Source organism: Branchiostoma lanceolatum, chromosome 12, assembly GCF_035083965.1.
Source record: "Branchiostoma lanceolatum isolate klBraLanc5 chromosome 12, klBraLanc5.hap2, whole genome shotgun sequence".
Lineage (NCBI taxonomy): Eukaryota > Metazoa > Chordata > Leptocardii > Amphioxiformes > Branchiostomatidae > Branchiostoma > Branchiostoma lanceolatum.
In genome coordinates this window covers 12,069,186-12,094,715 of record NC_089733.1, presented here as the reverse complement: position 1 = coordinate 12,094,715, position 25,530 = coordinate 12,069,186, and the positions used below count along the sequence as shown (strand labels likewise).

Below are 25,530 nucleotides of genomic sequence, written 5' to 3'. Positions count from 1 at the left end.
AATACCTGGTATCTTGAAAGCAATATTTTGATTTAGGAAAATGAAGTTGAAGTACCCATATCAGCTTTTTCTCAAATCCTTGTTAGACATCTGCTACGAAAACAACTGGATAGCTTTCAGATCTTTCAGCAAAAAAAAGCAATTACTGAAGATTAATCATCTCAAGTTCATTTGAAAAGTCATAGTTTGACAATTATCTTAATGGGAAGAGGGTATTCTTTTTCTCTAGGGCATCACGATAGTTACGAACAACAGTATCAGGAGCCATATAAATATCCTGACATTGAACAACATAACGGAGTCCTTGTAGTAGAGGCAGGAACGACGGACGAATTCTACCATGAGACGGCGAGGTAATGTTCGTACATTTCTATGGAATACATCTTTCATTTCGTTTTTTTTTAAATTTATTTATTTTACCAGGAAATCACAACTCGTGTCCCTGGGCATGTGCATGTACATGAATATGTGGAATATTCAGAAACAAGAACGTACATCTTTGCAAGTTCATTTGGAAATTGGTAACTTTGATTTTGCTCTGACGTGTTGATAAGTACACTGACTTGTTTCACTCGGTTAGCAGTGTTGATGCTCAATCAAAGAACTCTTATGATCGTCTGTTTGTCCTTTTGTATTTGAAGCTCATCGGCAAAGGGTGAGAGGTCGACAGGAGCGTCCATTCGCTCTTGCTCTTCTCCTCCTTCTCCTGTGTGTCTCGGCCTTGTACTTCATCTCAGAGTACTTTGCAGAATATTTCTCTCCAAATGGAAACAAGGGAACAGAAGAAACACCAGCCAAGGCAGAATCAACGAGCTTTCCGGAGCCGGCACCCCACCGCTGTGGTATAGGCGATCTGCTCCGGAGGAGAGGCAATCGCCACAGCGATGGGAAGGGCAATAGCAACTCGTCGGTGAAGAGCCCACACATCAAGCAACTGACCTCTTCCGTTGTCGCCAATAGCACGCCGATCCACAACGTCAGGTTCAAGAAGGCAATGGTGGAGAAAACATCACATATGGCTCTGCTTAAGGTAAAAGGATTGCCCAATAAGACTGGCGCTGGTGACCGAGTTAATATCCCTTTCGATGGTCAAGCTAAGTTGAACAGACCGTCCACCACAGAGAGAGAGATCTCCTTTTCTACAATCGCTGATCGTGGTCCCATAGAGCTTTTCGCTCACACAAAACAATCATCTGTTATCACTGGAGCAACCATTAGCGATGCCAGTGGCAAGACGGCGCGCTTTAATCTGCCAGGGACCGAAGATGCACCCCAGCGAGATGGAAAAAAGGTTCCTATTCTGCACGACGACAAGGCAAGCTTCTTCAAGGTCAAAGAATCACCTGATATTCCCGAAGCAGAGATCTTCGACGCGAACCTTAAACATATCCACCCGACCTCCCAACACAAGACAGAAAAGGCACTAGACAACGACGTGCCATTACCAGAAAAGGATGTCTTGAAGGTCAAGGTGCGACCGACTGCAGAAGATGAAGGATCCCAAGGCGTCTTTACCAGAGCCGACGCCATCGAGAACGGTGATCAGGTGAGGATCCCGCCAGTAGGTACTAAGACGTCAGACGTCGGCAAGACTCATTCAGACATGTTATTTTCTCATTACAGCCAGACAGAACAAGGCGTTAGGTCTATACAAGAGACAATATCCGAAATTGTTGAAGATGAAAGCCCAATAATGAACCATCCTGGCAAAGATGAATTGTCATTAACAAACACCATGGCAAAGTTTGACACTCAAAAAATTAACGAAGCAACGAGCTCGAGAAATGCTGCCAATCGTAGGCCCGCTTCAAATACCCAATCCAAACCTCGACAAACACGAGAAGTCAGCGATCAACACTTTGAAGAGAGTTCAGGCGAGTTACCTGCTACTCCACAAGTGCCAATGGAATATTCAACAACAAACAATGTCTGGAGCATCGGCAGTGCCATTGAACCGAACAGAGAGACAGCAACACGGATGTCACGTGCCACAAGACAAGGTAACGCCATAGCCGGTGACAAAGAAGCAACTGCAGCCTACCCAGAAAAAGTAGCAACTGCAACAATCGCCAACTTACACCAACAGGTGGGGTTAAACACAACGGAAAGCACCCCTACATCAGGTAAGTACGGATAGGCACATTTCCCTCAGAAGTTAACTGCTTTATGCATTAACTCCTATTTCTTCTTCATGCTCTATGTTTCTAAATCTTTGCTGCAGATTAATTACATAAAACAGGTGCTCGAAGCCCAATTTACGTAACGTAGGAGACAAACGGCATTTTACCAAGGCAGCGGTGTGTCATGTTTGTCTTTATTGACATGGTAATAATTAGAATTGTCCCAAACGTCACCCAGAATCCTCCATATTCCCAAGCATAAGATGGGATCCGTAAACTGGTCTATTGCTAACTTGTCTACAGATGGTTGTACTGTCCTATGAGCAAACATGCTCCACGCAAAACAGAGTTCAATAGCTTGTAGCGTTAATGATATATATCTATGACATTTAGGCAGCAGTCACGGATGGTTACGTATTTCTCAGTACTGGACAGTTCAAGACAACCTGCAGTCAAATCGTTTCAACACATGGAAGGCTCTGGACCTGGACCCGTCTTCCACATGGCTCATAGAACGGACTGTACCTTTGATCATAGATTTTGGAGCTTCATACGAACTAAGTCAGATACGGATAACATACAAGGAAAATCAGCAGGCAATCACAGGGTACAGACTTTACATGTCAACCGGACCACATGCGCAAAGACAACAAGTGCAGTGGACACACGTCCTGACCAGGCAACGGCAAAACGTCAGCGCAAATGGGGTCGAAATCATCGCTGGATTTTCGGGTATTGGCCGCTCTTGGAGGCTGGATTTTCTACATGCTCTCAGTAAACAAGAGGTGTGGTGTAACGAACGGTATATGTACGAGACCGCAGCAGAGAGAGTGAACGATAGAGTGTATGTAAACAACCTGGATTTTTTCGGTTCAAAAGGTGAGTTACTTAACTAGCATACAACAATAACATAAAAGTTTTCAATTAAAGCTACCAATTACCAAAGTACAATGATGATTCAATGCAATTCAAAATGAAATTTGCTCCTTACCCAATTGTGATTTATTCTAATACATTAACCTTTTTCTTAACCTTGATGGAAAGTTTCGGGAGAGGAACCGGTTGCATCTCACGGATACTGGGTAACACAAAACGGCCATGGGCCCAATCCAGAGCCCCGAGAGTACACTGGTTCTGCTTACTTCGAGGAAGAAATGGAACACGAGGTAAACCGAATGATCACAATGAAATCTAGTCAGTTTTGGAAGCCACTGGGAACTCCTCGGTACCACAATAACTGGTTTGTCGTCCTGGCCTACCATGTCAGCTACACCATGAAGAAGTTGCGAATTTCCAACTACGGTTGTGACTGGAACCACGACGTCAAGGCGTTCACCCTTCAAGTATCCAACACCAGTAACCCTTACGGCTGGACTCACGTGTTGACCGTTAATGACGTAGCAGCCAACACCTCACTCCCGCAGTACTTCGGCGGATTCTCGGCGTCGGGTCGCTACTGGATGGTTACCGTAACGGCCACCTATTCGGGCTGGGAGCCGTGGATGAGGGTGTTTCATCTTTTCGGCATCAAAGGTATGGTATCAATTTTCTAGTCTCCAAACACTTGACAGGGACTATTGCAGCGTTTCCCTTTGCATATGCATTATACGCTACCTTCTGGCGTGTCAGCCAAAAAAATGCAAAAGAAAACATTGCTGTCTTCACTACCAATGTCTGCTCACAAACTATCAATATTGACTGATTTTGAGGCATCCACAGGAAAGTCACACAGTCACACACTATAAGTTATCTTTATCTGGCTTCGGCTCATTTTATGACTCTTCGTTTATACGTGCTGTCGCATGTCTTTATAATTTCAGACTCGCCATATCTCTGTGAAGCCGTCACATCGTTTCTGAGAACGGGCAGTATCGTCCTACGAGGGTCTACCTGGAATTACAGAAACGACGAGGTATGGCACATATTTTTTTCGCTACTTAATTTTTATTGGCACTTTCCATATTGAATGTTCTCCAAAAGGAAGCTGCCCTCATCTCCTTGGGGGGTCAAATATATATTGTGAGAACGTGTTTTAGCTCATCCGCATTAGATAGCTTTAGATATTGCATGAAGTTAGATATGCGAATGTTAGATGTGACAGTAATATAACCAGCTGCTATATAGATACAGATACATTTTGGTAAATAATAAATGCATTAAAACATCAATATTTATTTGAACATGCCAGGGCGCACATATGTTCCAGTACATGGTGATATGTATCAAAAAGATTTGAAATCTCAATGTGTCATGAGTCGATGATCTATTTCAGGACGACGTTGGTGCAATGGGCTCGGTTCTAAGCTACGAATGGTCACACGCTGATAGGTTTACTCGCGTATATCGCGTCATATGGAACAACGGAGATGTTGGCAAATACGTCATCGGCGACACCGGAAATGCGCGGCATATTGATCTTTTTCCCGCCGGCTTTGGTGAGACCAATCACTTCCGTATTCTTAATTCACGGTGGGCATCTGACGGTGGGGTTACATTCGTCGTAGGCCATGGTACGATTTTGATCATAAACAGGCTGCGGCAGAACTAAACGCCGACGATGATCTAAGACAACCATTTCCGCAAGACAGCAGAATTTTGTACGACTGTCCAAAGAATGATTGCAATCATACAACGATTATGACTAATGTGACCGCGCCCTGATCATTTTATTGAAAGCCTCTTGATTCTTAACTCAATGTCATTATAGAAAACTTAGAGGTCTGAAACAAAATGTCAATAAATACAGCAATGGTCATTGTTTACATTTTTTCAATACACAGACGGTACACATGGGTTACGAGAAAGGTTATCTTATTTGCTCCCACATTTTTCCTCAGGTTGTCGGCGAAATATCCTCCCGGACGCACTATTACCCGTTCAGTACGACTTCTGTTGCGTTCCAGGTAGGCATTGTGACCCGACTTACACACACCGACACACGTTTTCGGAGTCGACTCGGGGCTGTGTGTGCGGAACTTTGGGCTGCTCAATTGGAGTTTTCCTATAAAAAAAATGCTATTTGAGTGGCCTATGGTTCCGGAGCCCCTTGAACAGTCCAGAGTTGACTCCAAATCGACTAAAAACGCGTGTGTAAATGTTTAAACGTTGTGGTATCACTTCGGCCGAAATCCCTCGCTGTTCTTTTCCAAGTTGTCTCTGGCATGTCTCTCTTTTTCTTTTGATGTTGGTATCCAGCATAATCCAGGTGCATCTTTCATTATGCCTCCTAAGGGTCCAAGTCTCCCAGCCGATATGATATCAATTGCACGTCTTCTTACTTTAATATTGATATTTTGTTGTTTCAGGTCACATAGACTGGACCCCACAGGTTAGTAATTGCCGGATAGAGTCTACTGTTTCTGTACATTTGTTTCTTGTAGGTATCTATGAGTGTACATGTCTTTCTTCTTCTTCACTGCCTATCGGTATATTTACGCATATTATGTATGTGTTCATACGAGTATCTTTCCGGCTTCATAAGAAAAGTAATAGTACGAAAAAAGTTAAGTTATGCAGGTGACAATTTTCTGATGACATTTCTGTTTGTTTTTGTTTACTTGATTTGTTTTATTTCATATATTCGCATATATAAAAGCAATACCAGTGAAGTAATGAAAAGAAAAGTATCTAAAAAAGTGTTTTTGTTTGTTTCGCATAACCCGTAAGCCACCTCAAAGAGTAATACACCAGCTTTGCATCGTAAGTACAAGCTGGGGACTGTAGGTTTTGATCGTGAAACTTGCAATAATCTGTACCATACCAATTTCGCACCCAGGCTGAGCTGAGTGGACTACTTTGTTCCAGCAGCGCTACCTGTACCGTGTGTGGAAGCATGACGGGAAATTCTTGTGGGTGTGATAAGGCATGCAGGTACACTTAACGTTAATGCTTAGGTCCCAATTGCGCATGTGTCCGTAGGGGGTGTAGGCCGGCCGGGCCTCAAGGCCACAAATTTCTCCCGGTGGACTGCCGAGTGCGGGGAGGGAGGTACCGGGGTGTTCTCATGATTAGCTCACGGTGTCTATTTGTTACAGGGTCCCGCGTTGATTTTAAGCCCGAGTTAAAATGATTCGGGCCACAAAATAGCCCGGCAGCCGCAGGGTGTCCCATAGGCCCACGGGGCCACGTAGGGGTCACGCCCGAAAGTGCAAAAAGAAAAACAGCCCGTCAACTACCCGGCGGGGCCCCTTTTTCCAATTGCGACCTGCACGAGTCACGAGCTACAGGTTTCCGTCGACCTTCCGTCGTGACCAAATGAAGACGATACAGATCCTTTGTCAATGACCTCTGCATTTCACCATCCAGAAAGCACTTCCAATCATTGCCTTATCGAACTATTACTGAGTGAGCTGAGGAAAGTATTCAAAGATGCTAATTGCCTTGCGTAACCATGCACCAAACATACGTGCTACCTAGTATGCAAACACCTTACTTCGTCTTCTGTCGTTTAAAGGGCATTTGGAGACTGTTGTCATAACTACGATGCCTCCTGTGGCGATGACGTAACAGACACTGAAGGTATCCGACCAGTGGTACAGCCAGACTCATGCAGGGGACGCTGTGACAAGGAGAACATCATCAGGTATATCATGCTGTTGTTGTGTACTGTATGTGTATTTTATTTTTCTATTTCAGAACTAGCTAGTGGATGGGTACCTCTTGATAAGAGGAAGGTCAAGGTCGATTTCTGGCCTCCTAGTGGCATCCCTAATCCACATTTGGCTGTCTTTTCTTGAATTCTGTTATGTTACTTTATCTAGTGTCGTAAGGTGCAATTGCACAAGTTCCTGCAACATGACGGGAACTTGCTGTGGTGATTTTGAAGATGTCTGTCATGGAAACAAGGACAGTTGGACAGTTGACATTGACATCAGCAGCACTACATCAGAAGCCAACCAGGTGAGCATAGTTTTGATTCAATAAATGTCGTTTTAACTTAGCCGAGTTTTGCTCCCATATTGTAGTGTTGTTATACACGGACAGACAAATTTAAACAAACACGTTCACTTTCCATTGGCAGCCCCTGCAGTGTGTTACACCTTGGAACTTCCGGTCTCACTTCTGGATGGTCGCGAGTTGTCCGCCCAGCTATGCAGACAGCGTCGCCCGAGGGCTGTGTGAGACTTCGTACGAGAACAACGACATGTTTCTCCACGCCCCAGTCACGGACAACGCCACTGACACTAACTACAGAAACATCTTCTGTGCCTTATGTAATAACGCTAAGTACATGGTGGGGTGGGAAGTGGTGGCCAAATGTCGTACCACCCCTGGAGAACGACAGCTACTGAAAAATGTACTACAACAAGATATTTGCGATCATCATTTCCGCCCGAGCATTGCTCCTGCGCGACTTTGTTTCCCTCCCAACACAACCCCACCTCGTGCAAGCGTGCGCTGTGATGTGGCAAAGTGTCGAAACATAACCGCTGTTTTCTACGCAAACGCCATACCCTTTAGGAACTCTGCTTGTGCGGAGTGCTATGCTGACGAGGACGACCTTTCTGATACCTCGTGCAGAGCAGATGACACTGCCAAGATGGGTTTCCTCGGAACCTTCACTGTGCTCGTTGATTATTCGGCAATTTTCCAAAGCAAGATTTCGTCTAGCGAACTAGAGGTAAGCGACCATACGGAGTCGTGTTCTGTCGGGTTTATATACGACCCTTTCCGTGACAACTGTCGCAAGATTTCGTTCGTACCTCCAGTAGAAGTTCGCGAAGATATCGGTGTAAAAGAGGCGGGAGATTCCTTAAAGAATGATCCCGATGACCAACAACCATTAACACAAAGGCCCATTGATGATGACTTGCCAACTCAAAACCCAAATTTCCCACAGAAAAGCGCTACATTTCTCGTCATCAACACCGTTTCTGGTGCTTCTGCCGTCGTTTCTATCTTATATCTCCTTTCCGGCCTTCGCCATTTTGCACGCGCAGAATCCACAGTGAAGATTTATCTTCTGACATGCCTTCTTTTGGCACAGATCAGCCAGCTCCTGGGCCAGGTCGTTCCTTCAGCAGCCTGTTGTACGGCCATGTTGGTGTGCACCCTCTGCTTCTGTCTCGCCGCTAGTCTGTCTCTCACTGCCACAATCCATTATCTGTCTGTCCTACAGCGAGGTGGTACATGTAAAGTAACCTGCCATCTCTTAGTGATTGTGCTCATTCCACTGGCAATGTCAGGAGGTTACGTTGCACTGGATGACTCAATCCACATGGGGGCGCCCCGCTCTTTGACTAGCTCCCAAATCTGTTGGATTGACGACCCTGTAAAAATGGCAATCACCATGGTAGTGCCCGTACTGATCTGTGCATTAGTCGACCTTTACTACCTGATACGAATGACCGTGGCGTGTGCTACTGCCAATGACCTGCAGTACTCTTTCCTGGCACAGGGGGCAGTACTGTTTCTCCCCTTCACGGTTGCCATGACGACGGGTGTTCTCACAGCCTACTTTGACTCAGACCTACTGCGCATGGCTTTCTTATACATGGTAATCTCCCTGGGAGGGTGGAACGGGTTGCTTTTCCTGGTATTTGCGATTGTTGGCTATCAGATCGACGATGATAACGTTTTTGTCCCTCCTTTGCCAAGTCCAGTTGAAGCCCTGAGTAACCCATCTGCTTTATAAAATGGTGACAAATTCCTCCATGAAGCCTATTCACCAAAGAGATCTGTATCAATGAAAGGTACGTTTTTCATTTCAGTGAAAATGGTAAAATCGCAACAAAAACTGTCCACTATTTCAGAATGTCAGAGAGTCTCTAAATGTCCGGAGACGTGTGTGACGCGATTGACAGAAATGCAAATATGGACGTTTCTGTATCGGACAAGCAAAGTGCTCATACATTTTGAATGTTCGGGGATTGGTGTATGCATACATATAGTTGTGATACATATATGGTAGCAGCACTAATGTCGTGGAAGTCTTGCAAATTTAATGATGATTCATTGCGTATCTTTGAAAACACGTCATTATGAGTCGTGTATTTGTGTATGTTTGCCTTGCTTATCTTTGGACGATGAAGTGGAGTGTGATGCACAAGTCAAGTGATGCACACATTTATAGCTACGTGTCACACGTAATTATGATAACTATGTCTAAAATGTTATCTGTCTTGTTTTGTAAATGATAACCTATAACGAACTGTAATCTTCAGTAAACCCAAGTGTCATGTTGTAATTTTCAGCTACCAGTTGTTTGTTGATATGCATGCACATGTACTCCTCAATGTTTCCTAACAAGAGCACTGGACAGTAGTTACCAGCTGTCTTGTAGGTTAATAATGTAAAAATTGGTAGATCCAGGGTGTCATAGTCTCATCCATGATCCTTTCGGGTCATAACAACTCACACTACACAGCGGGCCGATATGTCAAGTGCGCAAAAAGTCCAATCTTAATATTTTCTATGAGGAAGAACAGTTCAACGTCACACCGAGTTTCATAACAATTGCGCCATTTTGACTTTGATGACGTCAGGTTTGGGACTGACCACTTCATACTAGGGGTCCCTAAAAAGGAGCCAAACTCTTCATTTTGTTACCAAACCTGAAGGTCTACACTATGAACGGTATTATCCATCTAAGGTTTTATCAACTTTTTCGGGGAAAATGGCGTCTATAAGTCTTAAAGAAGCTAGAACCCCGTATAGCCTATAGGACAACAACGGGGTATTATCGGATCCGCCCCTGAGGCAACGCCAATAAAGTAGAGGATATTACGCGTTACCTGATACGTTATCAGATATGGCTCTTCTCTTCTCTTAGAGTTCATCTCCATTGGTTTGTATCATCGATGTTTGTAATTATTTGTAAGTATGTCACAACGTAGGCTTTCAGCAATAATCAAGTTGTGGTGTTGGCTTTCAGCGTTAATAAAGTAGTATATATTTTCATTGAATCTCTTCTCAATTTCCGAGTCATTTTGTATCGCTGTACCGATAGAGTTAATTGTCAACAAAATATTACATCTGAAAAATAGCTAGACGAAACATCTTGTGATTTTACTTTACAATACTTCAACTCCGAGATCTAGATGCCAAATTCATTAAACAAGGCAATCAGAGATGGCAACCTTCACCCCCTGTACCTAGGTCAGAAACACACACGTAGAGATATAGACACACAGACGGACAGATAGTATCCAAAGCCTCCGGTGGAGATTAGGGATGCGGTGCCAGGTCTCCCGTCCAGGTGAATGATGTAATTCACTGAATGGCTGATGCGAGACGGAGGTTCGCCAGGCCTCCATCCGGGTGATTTGAAGTGAATCACAAACCTGAACGATAATTACAGAACAATAAACGGTGTACACATTACGGAAACCTCCAAATTCAACTGCAAGATCTACTTTCAAGTGAACAGGATATTACGTGTCACCAAAAATAAAAATAAAAACAGATTTTCTACACTTGACCAATTTCAGGAATCTTTACAACCACAATTTATTCGATAAAAACAAGGATAAAAACAATTAAGTGAAACTTAACTGATGAAACGGAAATCTCAAAACAACATAAGACAACTCTCCACCATATCAAAGAAACAACAGAGCAATCACTGATAACCTTGCTGATGACAACAAGAACATTTTGATTTCGCCATCCACACTTCAAGACAGGTCAAAACCGCAGAAATACAATCAAAAGTACCAAGAACAAGCATGTGCATAGTTTATAAGTTAAACCAAGGAGGTTAAAAACTGTACCTTTGTTAACTACGCCGGCTGCGGAGAGAAAAATTGCCAGGAGAGTTTGGCCACTATAGGTTTTCATCTGCATGCGCAGAAATGTTAACCTTCCCGTGGACTGGCTCTCCTGGCCAATTATTTATGGTAAATAATGAAATATCTTTATGTAATAGTTAAAGACCCACTATGTAGTTTTAGGCCAATACAGAAAGTAGATTTTCCTACTGTTTCTTTGCATAGCAAGCTTTATCAACTCTATAGAATTGCTTACCGATATTCAGGAAGGGAGGTTACAACATTACTGCACCATACAAACAACTTTAAAAAACTGTTATCCTCAATCCAAAACAACACACAGTGTGAAACTAACACATGGCCACACATGGCTTCTGTACTTCTTATCAGGCTGATCGCCCAGTGGGGTGCCTGCTTACAGTTCACCAGTTTCTGTACAAAATCATCCTTACCAGAGTTCTTGCAGTTTAGAAGGGAAAATAACCACACTTTATTGATACCCTTCAAAGTAGACTCTCTAGAATAAATTAATAGTTGTATTCTACCCTCTTGGAAAAAGATATGAGTGTTTCCAAAGAAGAAGAGCTTCATGACATCTGGCAGTCTAAAGTGTGCCTAAGTGATTAGACCACCATGGGGGTCCTCCAGTGCACTGGGATGTTGTTGTTTATCTACTACTGAGGTGGTGTCCGGGAGTTTTTGTTTTGTTTTTGTACAGTTCACAAACACCCAAAATAGACGAAATAATGAAGAAAATATGCTGAAAAAGGGTTGTACATGTCAGTACCTGCTATTAACATTAAGATTTGCTCACAAGAATATTTTCAATTTTTGGGCCCAAATCCTACATAGTTGGCCCTTAAAGGATGGGCGGGGCGAGTTTATGTGGATTTGGTACAGCCCCGCACCTCCCTCGGATTTTGTTGGCAACCCGAGGGCGCGGAGGAATCGGCAACATCAAAGAAAAGGGAGCTTTTCAAACGGTAACTTCCCGGCGTAGGGAAAATAGCACCTCTGGATATGGAAATTTGTCGGTGAGGACCTGAAGTGGGGTTGCCGCAGTAGGTGTCAAGAAACTAAACAAAGGATGCGCCGGCGAGACAGGAGAAAAATTTACATTCGCGAGGTTCAATGAAGGTCGCAATTATTTAGTCTGTTAGTTAGATTTCTTATCTATTCATGAGAAGCTCAGATCGGCCTGCAGGCCGCTGAAATCTACCTGCAGGCCGGTGAGGTCATGAGGGTCAGTGCAGTGAATTTGGCTTGGGGGGCAGAATGAAAACCACAGACACGCTAGCGAAGGAAAACAACACAAAAATTACTTTACAGAACGTCAAAAGGTTTCGTGGGCAATTTCATAATTTTGCAAAGTACATGTACGGGTTGAGCACAGATGCCCACTACAACAGTACGAGCGAGCAAGGAGGTTATATAAACACATTAACACACCTATGTAACCTCCTTGTATTGAGAGACCCAACTGAAACGCCGTAGACTATAGACATAGACAGTGCAAGGAGGTTAAAATATTATGAAAACCTATATTTATTTATATTTAAACCTCCTTGGACAGTGTAAGTATATATGACATATATTGTATAATGCTTGTTTTTCGCTATGTATACTATAAATTTGATACAAATATGCAACAAGCGTATACAAACATGTAAATAAAAAGGAAGACATCGTTCCCTTCAAGGTGTCCTATTTTAACCTCCTTGGTTTCCTTGCTCCATATTGGGGGTGAATTTTGCGCCGAAACTTTCTTTGCCTGCACTTCAGCTACATGTCGCCAGATGTCTAGCCAGATATCAACTCCTTCGCCATTTCAACACAAACGAAACATTCAATATTTTCATTGAATATGATATCAACAAACGCCGTTTAAATGTCATATCCTTTCTTTCTAATCCCCATCATATTCAGAGTACATTTCATATTAAAGATAATTGTGAGAAAAATTCCCCCATAGAAAAGGATTGAATGGTTGAGTCCGTCACATGATTATCAGCTGAGACGTCATTTCCGAAACAGTTGCGCAGGCCCCAGGTCAAACTCGAAAGGTTCTCCTCCAAAACTGTCCTTTTTTACTCTCCAAATCAGCCGAAAACCTGTGTTTCTGACGTGGTTTCAGCCCTGCTATGGTGTACACTATCATGATGAACGGGGGAACCGGTATTCCTTCGGATATGGTGAGTTTTTGCTGTTGTGTTTTAGTGACGAATACCACGACTAGTCCTTACGTTAGAGATTTGACATGTTGAAAATGAACTATAATTTATGATATGTATGCATGAGTACTTCCCCATTTTCAGTATGTGAACTCGTGAAATATTTTAGTGAAGTCGTTGATTTGCCCACAGAAAGATGACGACTAGTTAGACCAACTTGGTTAGACAATGTTTTGATGTCGGTGTTGCCTTGTGTTTTCTGCCCGCCAAAAATTTAGACACCATGGTTCGCCTTAGTCTTAGTAACTCTCCTTGACAGTGGTTCCAGTATTTAGTATTATATTGTAGTACACGTAACGTTAACTTTATATAATCTTCATCTTTCATCTAAAAGTTTCGGATCCCCCCACCATGGCTTATTTGTGTACTATTTTAGAGAGCAAGTTGTGTTGTGTAGTGCTCTGTATGTAAATGTGAACGTGTGTTTCCCACTGTATGTAAATGTGACCTAGTTTCAGCTGTGTGTCGTATTTAAATTCTATTTACACATCATGTACATAATACATGCAGCAGGCACAGCCACACAGATGGCCACCTGAACTTCATACTCTATCTATACTCTATGTAGAATACTCCTCTATATTATAGAGTATTAAACCAAGGACGAATTCAAATGCCTAGAACAAAATGTGTGGCTTTATTTGGCATTGAATTTTAAACAGCTTGACACTAATGACAGCCCTATACAACGCTATAGAATTGTTTTGTTAAAGGCATTCAGAGCATTTTATGAGGCTTGAAACTTGAATTAAAAAAACTCCAATGTCTAGCCATTCCTAGGTAACTACACATAGTAAGTTTCAATAACACTATACCATTACATATCGACATTAAAGGAGCAAAGATACGATGTCGTTGTGTGGTGAGAACTGATAGAATATCCAAGTCCTAATAGACTAGAAAAGACCTACATATTTCAATATAATGCCTTACTTGCTAGAGGAACTTGCTTAAGTTTCTTACAGTAACAGTGATTAAAGAAGCATTTGTGATTGTCTATTGATGATAAAAGCAATTATCTTATTTTATCTTGTTATATCAGAGATGATAATGCCTTTGTATCACACGCTTTCGTACCTTGTTAGTTGTTAGATTTTGTGATAATAGATTATGGAAAACTAAAGGCGTGGTAAACTGCGTAATGGGGGAAAATTTGCCACTTTTTGGAAGGGGCGTTTTGGAATGTTTAATTGGCGGGAAATTTACCAATTTATTGTCATTTTAGATTTTGGAACACGTTGATTTGGTGGGGAAATTCACCAATTTATTGTCATTGAATTTGATTGATATTAATATTTTTGTCATTAATATAACATTTTGCAGAAGATAGAGACCAATTTCAGCTACATCTTATAGTTCCAAAGTGTGGTAACTAAATAATCTGAAACCAAGTACCTTACTAACATTAGTAGTACTCCACTCTGTTCTGCTGCTATAGTGGTCTGAACTAGTATTAACTAACATTGATAGCATTATAGTATATAAAGACAATTCAAACTCTACAACTGGATAAAATTCCAGACTTTTCCAGTGACATCTATCACTCGTCTTCGGCATCACTAGGAATGCCACTTGATAGTGCAGCATGTGAAATAATCACATAATTAGCCACGGTGTGAACAGAGATCAGAATAACAATAGGGGGTAGTGTGAAAAGTTGGACAATTTACTTTACCCCAGTGACCTCCTGGAGGTTTGTTTTGATTTTATTTCAAGGGGGTGTGGTCATGTTATTGTAGTTGACACATTTACATTTGGTTGCAGTTTGTTTCCTAATCTCCAAGCAGATGTTTGGATAGGAACTTTGACTTCTCTGACAGTTCACCACACCGAGCATGTAAAATTTGTGATAATGTTCACTATTTTCAAATTGCTGTTGATATTGACGCAAGGAGTGGAAATGTCGCTATTTTTGAAAGGAAGTGTGCCCCCCTGTGCCTACTGTAAGATTGCTTGTTTTGCATGAGTGGTAAACCGTCTTTAGGCAAAACACACCAGTTTTGTACAGTAGGTACAAGCTGCATAAAACCAGACTGTAAGGTTTGATCAAGGAGGTTTAATAGTAGATCTCTATTAAACCTCCTTGGTTTGATCCACTCACACCAGGGAGGACCCCTTCTTAACTAGTACTCTTTTCAATAAGTGTGGTGGGTTCTTTAACATGCTCGAGGTGTGTCACTCCTCAAACATAGGGATGTTGATACCTGAAGTATTTGGTGGTCATAAAAACAGCCCCATCAGAACATTTTACAGTTACCTATTTCCATTAACTCTAAGGTGTTAACTCTAAGTCTAAGTTGTTGTTATTTATTTTGTAGGTGCGTATTATTCCTAATTTACCAGTGTGTGCCGTTGGGATGATGCAACCTGAAGGCACACTAGCTTTGAACAATGTCAATAGACTTTATTACTCGGCAGGATTTCAGTGTTTACTTTTTAGCAAGTTGTGGTCAATTGGATTACTGGAGATCCTTATCTTGAATGATAGGTTACATAAATGTGTGTAGAAGACCTGGAATTTGCCAAGAAAGAGCAAGTTTTCATCTTTTTATCCTGTCATTGCTCAACAGCCCAATCAAACATCGAGTCTCCTCGCTGCTCCAGTTTGAGCTGTTATGCTCAGCCATGTCTTGGAAACATGTTTGGCGAATAAACCAACAAAGAAGACCAAAAACGTGTTGATTTGATAAACCAGCAACAAAGTGGTGCGCCAGGCCATAAAAATCCCTGTCCTATGACGCGCGGAAAAAAGTCGTTGTACTCTGAAGACATATGACCTCGCCGTACACTGTTGTCATACGTCCAGAAATGTGCCAAGTGTCAATTGGGTCTATGGGCACTTAGCGTGACTGTTAGACTAGTGTTGTACTAGTTGGTCTTCTACCCCCACCCCAGAAGTTTAAGGTGGTAACCCGACTCCTCTGTTGGCACCACTGTTAGAGATGTGATGAGGAGGTGTTAATCTGGACATCCGAGGAAGTCCCCAGCTGAGCCCACAGGAAGTCATACAAATATTGATGTTGATCTAAGGTGGGAAACACTAGCCTCTACCCAGCCTTCCTACCTACTGGGTATGGATCGGTTCACAGTAAGGTTAACATCTGTAGCCTCTCCCAGGCTCTGCGGTGCCTATTGACCTTCCATGTATAGCGGACTACCCTTGGCATACTATTCACTCTATTTGGCCGATTTCTACTATTTTCCCAGCGATCCGCGGAGCCTGGTAGAGGCTATGCAAGTGAAACCCTCTGGTGGCCAAACTCCCCTGGTAAATATTCTCTCTATCCAGTAGTCTGGTAGAAACACTGGGATAGAGGGAATGTTGGAAGAATCGTGCCTAAGCTATTTTGCACATCCACTTATCACCTTGTTAGCATTTACATGCATGATGTTATCTGTAGTTTGGAACAAAACTGCTCTAGAAATTTCCATGTCTCGTAAATGATAACGGTCAAGAATGTCCTCAATAAAAGTGATACAGAATCTGCATCCAATTCTTTCCCCGAGTTTATCATTTCTTTGATCTGCCATGGATTTCAACGGTCATTCTTATCTGTAGGATGTCACTCGCAATACGAGGAAACGGCTGGCATGGTTCTTATCTGGAAACCGGATGAGAATCGTAGGTGCGGTCGTCCTTCGCTGACACCTAAGATGGAAATTGAGGATCCGGAGGATGGAGGATTTTCTTCGCTCTGTCATGCTCGACAGGGACTTGTAGAGACACTGGTGTCACGGTCTCACTGAGGATGAATTTCCGATGAACTGAACTGATCATATTTTCCTTCGTTTCCCACAGATCTTCATTGATCTGGTGATCCAGGATCCGCAGACGTTCACAGGTGACAAGGGTCGGATCACCACCTACGAGATCGCGCTGGAGACAAACAGCATCTCCTTCATCCTTAAGTCTTCCCGCATAAGACGCAGATTCGAGGAGTTCGTGTGGCTGAGAGAACAACTGCAGGACATCCATGGACTGTAAGTCTAAGATTTTGATTTTTCTCACTATAGATTTATTGCACCATAGAACTTTGTTCCAAAATAGAATATTATGATAACACATGGGATGACTGTCCTACTGCACTGCACAGGCTTTCTCAGAATTCAAGGGACTTAGATTAACATGTTGTACTGTATAGATTCATAGTACAAACTGTTGAACACAGACTGTCCTATTGTGCACAGTCTTCCTCAGAATTCAAGTGATATTCATACAGATTCACTGTACTGTAATATTATCCATTGCCCTTTTTTGCATGGACATTGAGTTAACTTCAAGGTGATTCGTGATGTGAATACTTCTGTTTTGATTTTGTTATCTGATCGCATTGGACATGAGACTTTGTATTTTCTTAAATGAAAGAAAGAAAGTTTGTTCTGACAGTCCCCTGGCACTATCCACTTCTCTCTTGAAATAGATTGGCCAAAATGACCCTAGAGCTTGAATAAACAGTTATTTTTCTTCAAAAGAGAATCGAAATGTAATGTTAAATGCACGTAAAATAGACTTATAGGGATAATTAGAAGCCAGGATTTTGTTTTCCTAAGTTGCGTTTTGTGCCCCCCTCCCCACCCAGGTCTGATCTACCCCCGTTGCCTGGAGGGGGTCTCCTACGGATGTTTGGACGACAGTTTGACAAGGAGTTCATCAGGGAGAGACAGAAGCTACTACAGCAGTTCACAGAGAAGTAAGTTCTGCATAATACAAAATTATAGTTCTCACTAGTCATTAGAATACATGTATTTAAACTAAAAAGAAACATTTGGAATTGTCTGTTTATGGAGGAATAGTTTTTCGTCTTACTTTATTATTATCTAAAGCCTTAATCCTTTTTTCCCTCGTTAGTTTTTGTAATTTGCTTTAAGTACTTGTAATTATAATTGTTGGAAAAGGTGTGGTAAAATGTGTAATTGGCCGGAAAATTTACCAATTGTGCCTCGTTAGTTTTTGTAATTAGCCTTAAGTTCTTGTAATTCTAGATGTTGGAAAAGGTGTGGTAAACTGGGTAATTGGTCAAAAGTTAACCAATTTCAGTTATAGAACAATTTGACATATTTGGTAAAGTTTAGCACATAATTTTCTTAATTTGTAAAAAAAGATTTCTGTGTTTAAAGCTGGTTTAAATCGAGACTCTGAGTCCTCTGCTAGTTCAATCAATGTGTCGTAACTTAGTCTGAAACTTAAGTCTTAAAATAATAGTGATAGGGTATCTGAGACCATCACATACTTAGCCAAGGTGTGAAGTTAGATCAGAATAACACTAGGGGGTGTGTTCACAAGAGGGGCTTCCTTATCTAAGTGTAAGACAACATGGCCCTCAGCTGGTTTGTTTTGATTTTTACCACAGATGTTATGTACTTAGTTACATGCTAATGTCTATTTCCATACATTAAGCATGCTGTAATTATTACAGCATATTCTATGTGTTTTTTTAAAGCCATGTATATACTAATGTACAATACAATTATGTGATCCTACACAAAAAACTAGGTGCACCAGTGCACCCACAGTCAAAAATTAGGTGCACAGCTTCAATTTTTGTTACACAAAGTGCACATGCACCCAGTACTTCGAGCCCTAATATACCACATGTTGGTCAGAACCTTTCTTTTGTAAGCTAACGTAAGTCATGAGGGATATCCCTGTAGCTCACTTGGTAGCAGCCTCACAGTTGAGCTCCCAGTTCCATTTAGTTGGTAACTGGGAGACCCCGGTTCAATCCTGGGTCAGGACATCTCGGTTAGGGCTGCATCATCTTTCGGAAGGGACGTAAAATGGGGGAGGTACCTCGAGCACTTTAAAGGCAAAGGGCTAGCAACCCCAGACCCTACCCGTGAATTATACCCTGCTACTGAAACAGCAACTTGCTGCATTATGTGCCTCTAGGCATTACAAGGGTTGGAACGAACAGAACTAATGTATGTCGCTTTTTTTGTTTTTCTCAGAATCGTACGTGAACCAGAGATCCTGTCAGACCCAATGTTGCACCTGTTCCTGCAAACTCAGCTCCCGCCGAACGAAATCATCCGAGTCAAGAAGGGAGAAACGGGCAAGTCTGTGGTGGACACCATCTTAGGATCGGAAGACAATCAGCTGGACGTTTCAAGGTAGGGTTGACATTACTTGGTGTATTTGCTGTGTCAGGACTGGATTGTTGAACTTGAAAGTTCATGAAATGTGATTTTAACATTTTAGCAGGGCTGTCTCCAATAGCTGTCCTTTCTGGGCGGAAATTGGATCATTAGAACTTCTTCATTGCATCCGTCCAAAAAATCCGAATTTCATGACATGAAAATTATGAAAAATGTATTTTTGTAAGCATATAATGACAGATTTAACACCAAAGTTCGACAACATGGACCCTCAAATAATGAGTGGGATGGATGAAGAAAAATTGAGCTGGAGACACCCCTGCATTAGAGGTTAAGAGAAAGGTACAAAAGTTTAACTGCTGGATGCAGCTCTCCTGTACATCTTTTCTAAAAAATGTGGTAAATCTCAATAGATATATCAATCTATCAATGAAATGGTCAAAGGTTGTGAAATGCTACTTCTACTGTTACCAACTAACACAAAACAGGAGATTCTGACGCATAGAATTGTGAAGTTCTGTGGCCAATGATGTCTCTTTAATAAGTCTGTCTCTTCCTTCTTCACAGTCTAATAGAATTTTGAACTCTCTTGTGTGAACATCTCTACTAAATGTGTTTCTTTTTGTGTACTTTCCTTACTGGAATGGTATGCTTCCCTATAGGATAATATCATGGTAAGATCATGTTCTCTTTTAAGACTTACTATCTTATCACTCGTATCGCTACTTACAAAAAACTATGGCATAACAAAATGCTGCAACATACAGTATGTTGTCTGGAAATTAGGAACAACCAGAAGCATTTTAACTGTCAAACTGTTTAGCCGTTTGCACAACCATGCACCATATTTGTATATTTATATTGTTTTCCAGCACCAGTTGGAAGAGAATAGGTTCAGATTATAGTTAACTGAAGGGAGAGCTAAAAGCCCAGAGTATCCATTTTCCAGAAAAAATAAGCTTGATTGTCAAAAGTTGATGCTCAAGCAACTGGATAAAATTTTGAAACAGTCAAACGTTTCAGACAGCACCCGCTGTCTTTTGTCAGACATTGAAGTTGTCTGTCAAAAGACAGTGAATGCTGTCTGAAATGTTTGTAACTGTCATTTGCCATAATATCTTATTACCTGGATGTCTAACCTTCATCGACGTAAACTTGATAGTATTGCTTACGTGTCAGCAATCATCTTGCATCTATTGATCAAAGACAAATCCCTCTTTCCTCTAGTGATTCTTCTGCGTCCAGTGGCTTTATCGAGGTCAGCGACAGCGATTCCTGCGGAAGCGGTTACCTAGTGATCGGTCCCCATGGCAACATCCAAGACGCGACCGACACCGACGAAGAGGACTTCAGCATTCCTCCGCTGACTATCGTGAGAAAAACATCAGATCCATTGCCACAGAGACATTCATTCTCTAAGAAACACACTTTTTATGCCAAGGAGGAAGGACAGAACTTTAAACACAAGGATAAAAGAAGAACTGTGACTTTCAATGATGTACCATCTGTGAGTTTGTGATTGTTAACTACAGATCAAAGTTATTTTTCTACATGTACAAAAGAAAATCGTTGTATGGTGTTGAATGCATAACTGATCTTTCTTAAAAATGGGAAACTGTACAAAATCAGTATTTCTACACAACAGGGTATAATGTCTGCTAGATATGTAACATCAACTTTCATGAATCTGCCAGGTACCATAAGACGGAAAGATGTCTTATAAAAGAAATACATTTTTTAAAATAAAATACCTGGCATAATTACGAGAGTGGAGTTTACATCATAATGTTGTTTAATTAATGAAAGCGAAACATTGTTTGGCCCAAATTATGTGTGATATGCTACATATCTTTTTAGAACATGGTACTTTTTTACACTATATTTTGCTCTATGTAACATTTTATGGTAGATTCTGAATTCCTAGAGGAAGCTTAGCTTGGAGCTGACAGTAACTTATCAGGATAGGACTGCAGCTAGCATAGAATTCTCTGAAGTCTGTGACTTGAGAATATACATTTAATGTGTAGAGCCCTTAGTTTTTATGTAGATTGTAGATGATTTCAAACACAGATGCAGTTTTAGACAAGAAAAACTGTTCTTAATGTAGCTGAGATACACTTTTTTCAATTGTTTGCTTTCACAATGTTTGTTTTATTTTGTCAATATAAGAATATGGCTGGTTCCACAAAATAAGACTAAATGAAATGTAGAATCTAAGCAGATTTTCTGATTGTCAAAAAAGTTAAAGTAGAGAAGGGAGAGATTTATTTCTAAAGGTACAATATCTAAACGCCCTACCCTCTTTTCCCAATATACTTCCAAGATGATTCTAATGTAAGACATACTGTGCATTTAACAACTTTTAGTCTGAAGGCAACAAGTAAGGGCATGGATTATATTATTGTTTCTAAGTGCTTTAATTTGCCTTCAAGCAAAGTCATTTTCTGCATTATGTGTTCTTGGTTTCTGGACTGTAAGCTGTTTTTTTAGAAGATTGGTAGACATTTTTTAGAAACAGAACTAATGTCAGGATGCTTATTGTATTATGGTCTTCATTCTTAAACTCAAAGTTTAAATAAGCCACTGTAACTTATTCATCTCAGCTGACTCTTAGGAAAAAGTAGTAAAATTTTGTTCTGATCAAGCCTCTGGTATAACTTATTTGTATTATGAAGCTACTGTACTGTAAGTTATAAAGTTGTACATTGTATGTTTTGTGTGTTGCAGTTTTGTTCTATTCGTCAATGTAAAATGCTGCTAGATGTTGTTGGTATACTTCACGTTCTCATACTAAATGTTATGTTTGTTGTTTGCCACGTAAATTTTGTTGTACAGAAATGAATAAATAAAAACATAATCAAACATTTCGAAGTTGTGATATATTAAGCAGTGTGATTGCACTGAACTGCCTATAATCTAATAGGCACTTATGTTGCCCAATCCTCTCAGTTTACCATAAACGTTTATATTACCAGTAGTCAAAAGTTGAAATCCTTTCCACACCTTTCAGTGAATAAGGTGGTGCCCATCTCTGTTTCTAAAGTCCATAGGCCACATATTTGGTCAAGCCGTAGGGGGCTAGTCCACTGGTAATGGTATGTGTAACATACTCTTTCTCATGAGTCCTTGGCCATATTGATTTGATTACATGTATATTGATGACATTTTCAATCATTTTGTTCTTTTACATCTTTGACTTTGGCCTTGTCCCAACTTCTTTTTTTTTCATTCATGGTCCAAAGGCTGTAAAGTGACTAACAAAATAGGGACATATTCATACATTCAGTTTTACTTTTATATATTTGTACCTCCTTTGGGATGGAGGTACTGTACAAAACCCACAAAACCGTTCAGGGAGGAAGGAAGAGGTAACGGAATAGATGTGAGGATGATATCAGATAATGGACAGACATGACACAAAGTGAAACATTAAGAAAACCGAAAAATCGAGAAGGAACGAGACAACTGTTTGCTTGATCTTCGGTGGTGCCCCAACGTTACAAAGGATAGATGAGAACTGAATTGAGTTGGTTTCACTTGTAGTGTTTCACATCAAGCGTCAGGAGACCCGTCCAAAAGTACATGTCTATCTGACGTAATTAGTTTTAGGAAAATGAAAGTTAAAACTTGCAATGAAACCTTGAATCACCAGACTGCACACCTTCTCCTGGGTTCTAACTGATTCTGTACTAATTATCTCAACTGGGCACTCCTGAGCTGCGATACCTTCACCCTTCACTAGGCGGCGCTTCAGTATGGTCGTGTCACGGTCAGGTGCAGCCCGATTGTGACGGTAGATGGAGGTCAGCGGCTGCAGTACCTACACCTGTCACTGAGCGGCAATTTATAAATACCGTGTTACGTTCAGGTGTGGCCCGTTGAGTTTACGAATAAGGATAGATGCAGCTGTGTTCAAGATCGGAGAAGAATGTAGGTTAGTATACAGGAGACACAGGAAAAAAGTCCAAGAGAAGCGTTTTAGAGTTTGCTTGTGAACTTTCATACTAAATGAGAGTCATCTGCAAACGTGTTTGACAGTACGTCAATCATACCGCGACGTTATGTGTGTATCAGGTACCATAGTGAACTTAATGTGAAAGGTCAGAAAGGTTCAGGTTTGTTGACGTTGAGCCCAGGTGAGTCCGCAGACGTGTGTTACAGGATAAGATTTCTCGATTCCGCGGCTTTTCGGTGCAAGTTTAGAGGACCTGGTATGCAGGTGTGTATCTTATTGTTCCGGTTATGTCGATACATCGAGAGTTATGCAATGCTAATGCAATGTCAGTTGTTGTGGATGTCTTTAAACTTTATATGTTTAGAACGATTTGTGGTTGTCCGCCTTTACGTTCCAAGGATGTGCGGCGCCTTTTTAACACCAGAACAGTTTATACTGGCTCGTTTCGTAAATGTATCATGAGGCAGGGGAGAGGAGTTTGTTGTTCTTCTACTGTTGTTGTTATTGTTCTATCATCATCATCTGGTCGTGAAGGTGTCACGGATGTTTAATGTTTAATTTTTATCTAATGTCTGTAGTAAATGATGTATAAAACTATGGTAAGGTGAGTTATTGTTCCTTTCCCCAGTTTCTGCAGTGCTGGTCGCCGAGCTTGTCTGGGTGAACGTTAATGAACCCACGGCCAGAGCCGGCATCTTCCTTCTGCTGAGGGGATCGGTGCAGAAGTTCGAAGAATCACAAAGCCGACATCTTCCTCCTGCAGTGGGGACCAGTGCAGAAGCTCATCGGAGTCTATTTTACAGATGTAAAAACATGGAAATACCGTATTTCTATGATCTTACAACTGTAAAATGAATTCCCATGAGCTTCATACGGTATAGATATATCTGTCATTATTTCTCATGGAAACTTGAATATGAGTACTTTGTAAAAAAGTCTGTAAAGAAGTACTGTACTCATAATTTACCAGAGCAATAATAGATATATTCAACCTTAATGACGATCACCTGTGTTACAGAAGCTCATCAACATAATTTACCCAAATGGTCTATTTTGTGTCTGGACCACAAGTGAAATATACATCCTGTGGAAGTAGTGTATCTTAAATTGGCATGAATCATAGTGAAGAGTGACAAGTCAGTCTGTACTAGTGTCATAACGGAAAACTTTAAGAAAATCATGTGCATATCTGCATATCCAAAGGATTACAATAAGTCAGTGAGAGAATGATGTGTTAGATAAATAAATAAATAAATAGATCTATTTTGTATCTGATTGTAAGTAGAGTTATCCGTTTTGTTGTTATTGTTAGAAGCGTCACAAATAACAAAATGTTTAATGTTAACTGAAATAAGGTTTCCTTTTATATCTTAAGTGATAGTGTGAATGCATATAAGCACGACAGAGTTCGTTTCAATGTACATTTTGGACGTTGTTCCTTTGTCAGATTTCTGGCAGTAGCATTTGTGACAGAATGAGATTCAGTAGATGTGTTTTTACCTTCTTTTCCTGTTTATTTCTAAAGTATTGAATAAAGAATACTTTTCTTTGAACTGTTTCTTTGTTTTTGCTTAAATGTCTTTTTGTATCCTCACGTCAGCTACTGGGCCTCCGGAGTTTGCCTACGATCAAATTCATTGATAGATGTCCTGACCAGTCTTCATAGTTTCTCAATAAGCAAGTCAAGTATTACATTCAGATTAATTACACTCACCTGTGTTACAGGTGTTCATGAACATAATTTACCCAAATGGCCTTTTTGGTGTCCAAACCACGAACGAAAGATGCTTGCTCTTGAGGTAGTGTAAAGATTTCCGGGGGTGTAGGTGGGGCTGGGGAAAGCAAACACGGGTTTGCAATAACAAATTAGAATTTCAGTCAATATTAAACCTTGCATTGAGGGGAGGGCAAGAAGAGTCTGGGAAATTGTGGGAAAATAAACTTATAACGACGAAATTTTACAATATTTGTGTTTTTTCAGTGTAATTCTGACACAATGCGACATCGTGTTACGTGACGCCTTGCGACACAGCCTTGCGACACAGCCTGGCGTGGCCAGACCGGCCTTAGGGGGCACTACGGAGAGCCCCAGTTTTTTGAGACACTAAGTTCCCAGACAGAGAACTAGTGATCTCCTAAGCCATAGGACAGCTCAGCTCAGCCGTCCAAGGCTCGCACATGCCAGCCCACTTGCGAAGGCATCTTCCCCCACAATTGGGAGGCTGCCGCTAGGAACGACATAACTTGTACTTATCTTGCCTGAACGCCAGAGTAGCTCTGTAGAATTTTCATTTGTGGTCCAACAACTGAAACGTTTGAAAAGGTACGTTTGATTCCTCCCCGATATGCGGGTTAATTTAGATATATTTGGACATCATTGAAATGAAGAATACATATAATGTTTTTACGTATAACAATCA

The 25,530-nt window shown here is 41.1% G+C and overlaps 1 protein-coding gene across 1 annotated transcript; it reads left to right on the top strand.

Moving 5' to 3' along the window:
• Positions 1-12,838: 12,838 nt before the first annotated feature.
• On the top strand, positions 12,839-20,791 carry LOC136445943 (sorting nexin-10-like). Its single transcript, XM_066444178.1, has 5 exons — positions 12,839-13,020; positions 16,859-17,040; positions 17,640-17,750; positions 19,009-19,170; positions 20,383-20,791. Exons 1-5 carry the CDS (start codon positions 12,970-12,972, stop codon positions 20,672-20,674), a joined length of 798 nt encoding a protein of 265 aa, XP_066300275.1. The 5' UTR covers positions 12,839-12,969; the 3' UTR covers positions 20,675-20,791.
• The last annotated feature ends 4,739 nt before the right edge of the window (positions 20,792-25,530 follow it).

What these genes read in the sequence shown, in the direction of transcription:
- LOC136445943 (XM_066444178.1), top strand. Translation starts at nt 12,970, where the DNA reads ATGGTGTACACTATCATGATGAACGGGGGAACCGGTATTCCTTCGGAT. An exon ending in CCGGTATTCCTTCGGATATG is followed by an intron (nt 13,021 to 16,858) that starts GTGAGTTTTTGC and finishes CGTTTCCCACAG; the next exon opens with ATCTTCATTGATCTGGTGAT. An exon ending in CTACAGCAGTTCACAGAGAA is followed by an intron (nt 17,751 to 19,008) that starts GTAAGTTCTGCA and finishes TGTTTTTCTCAG; the next exon opens with AATCGTACGTGAACCAGAGA.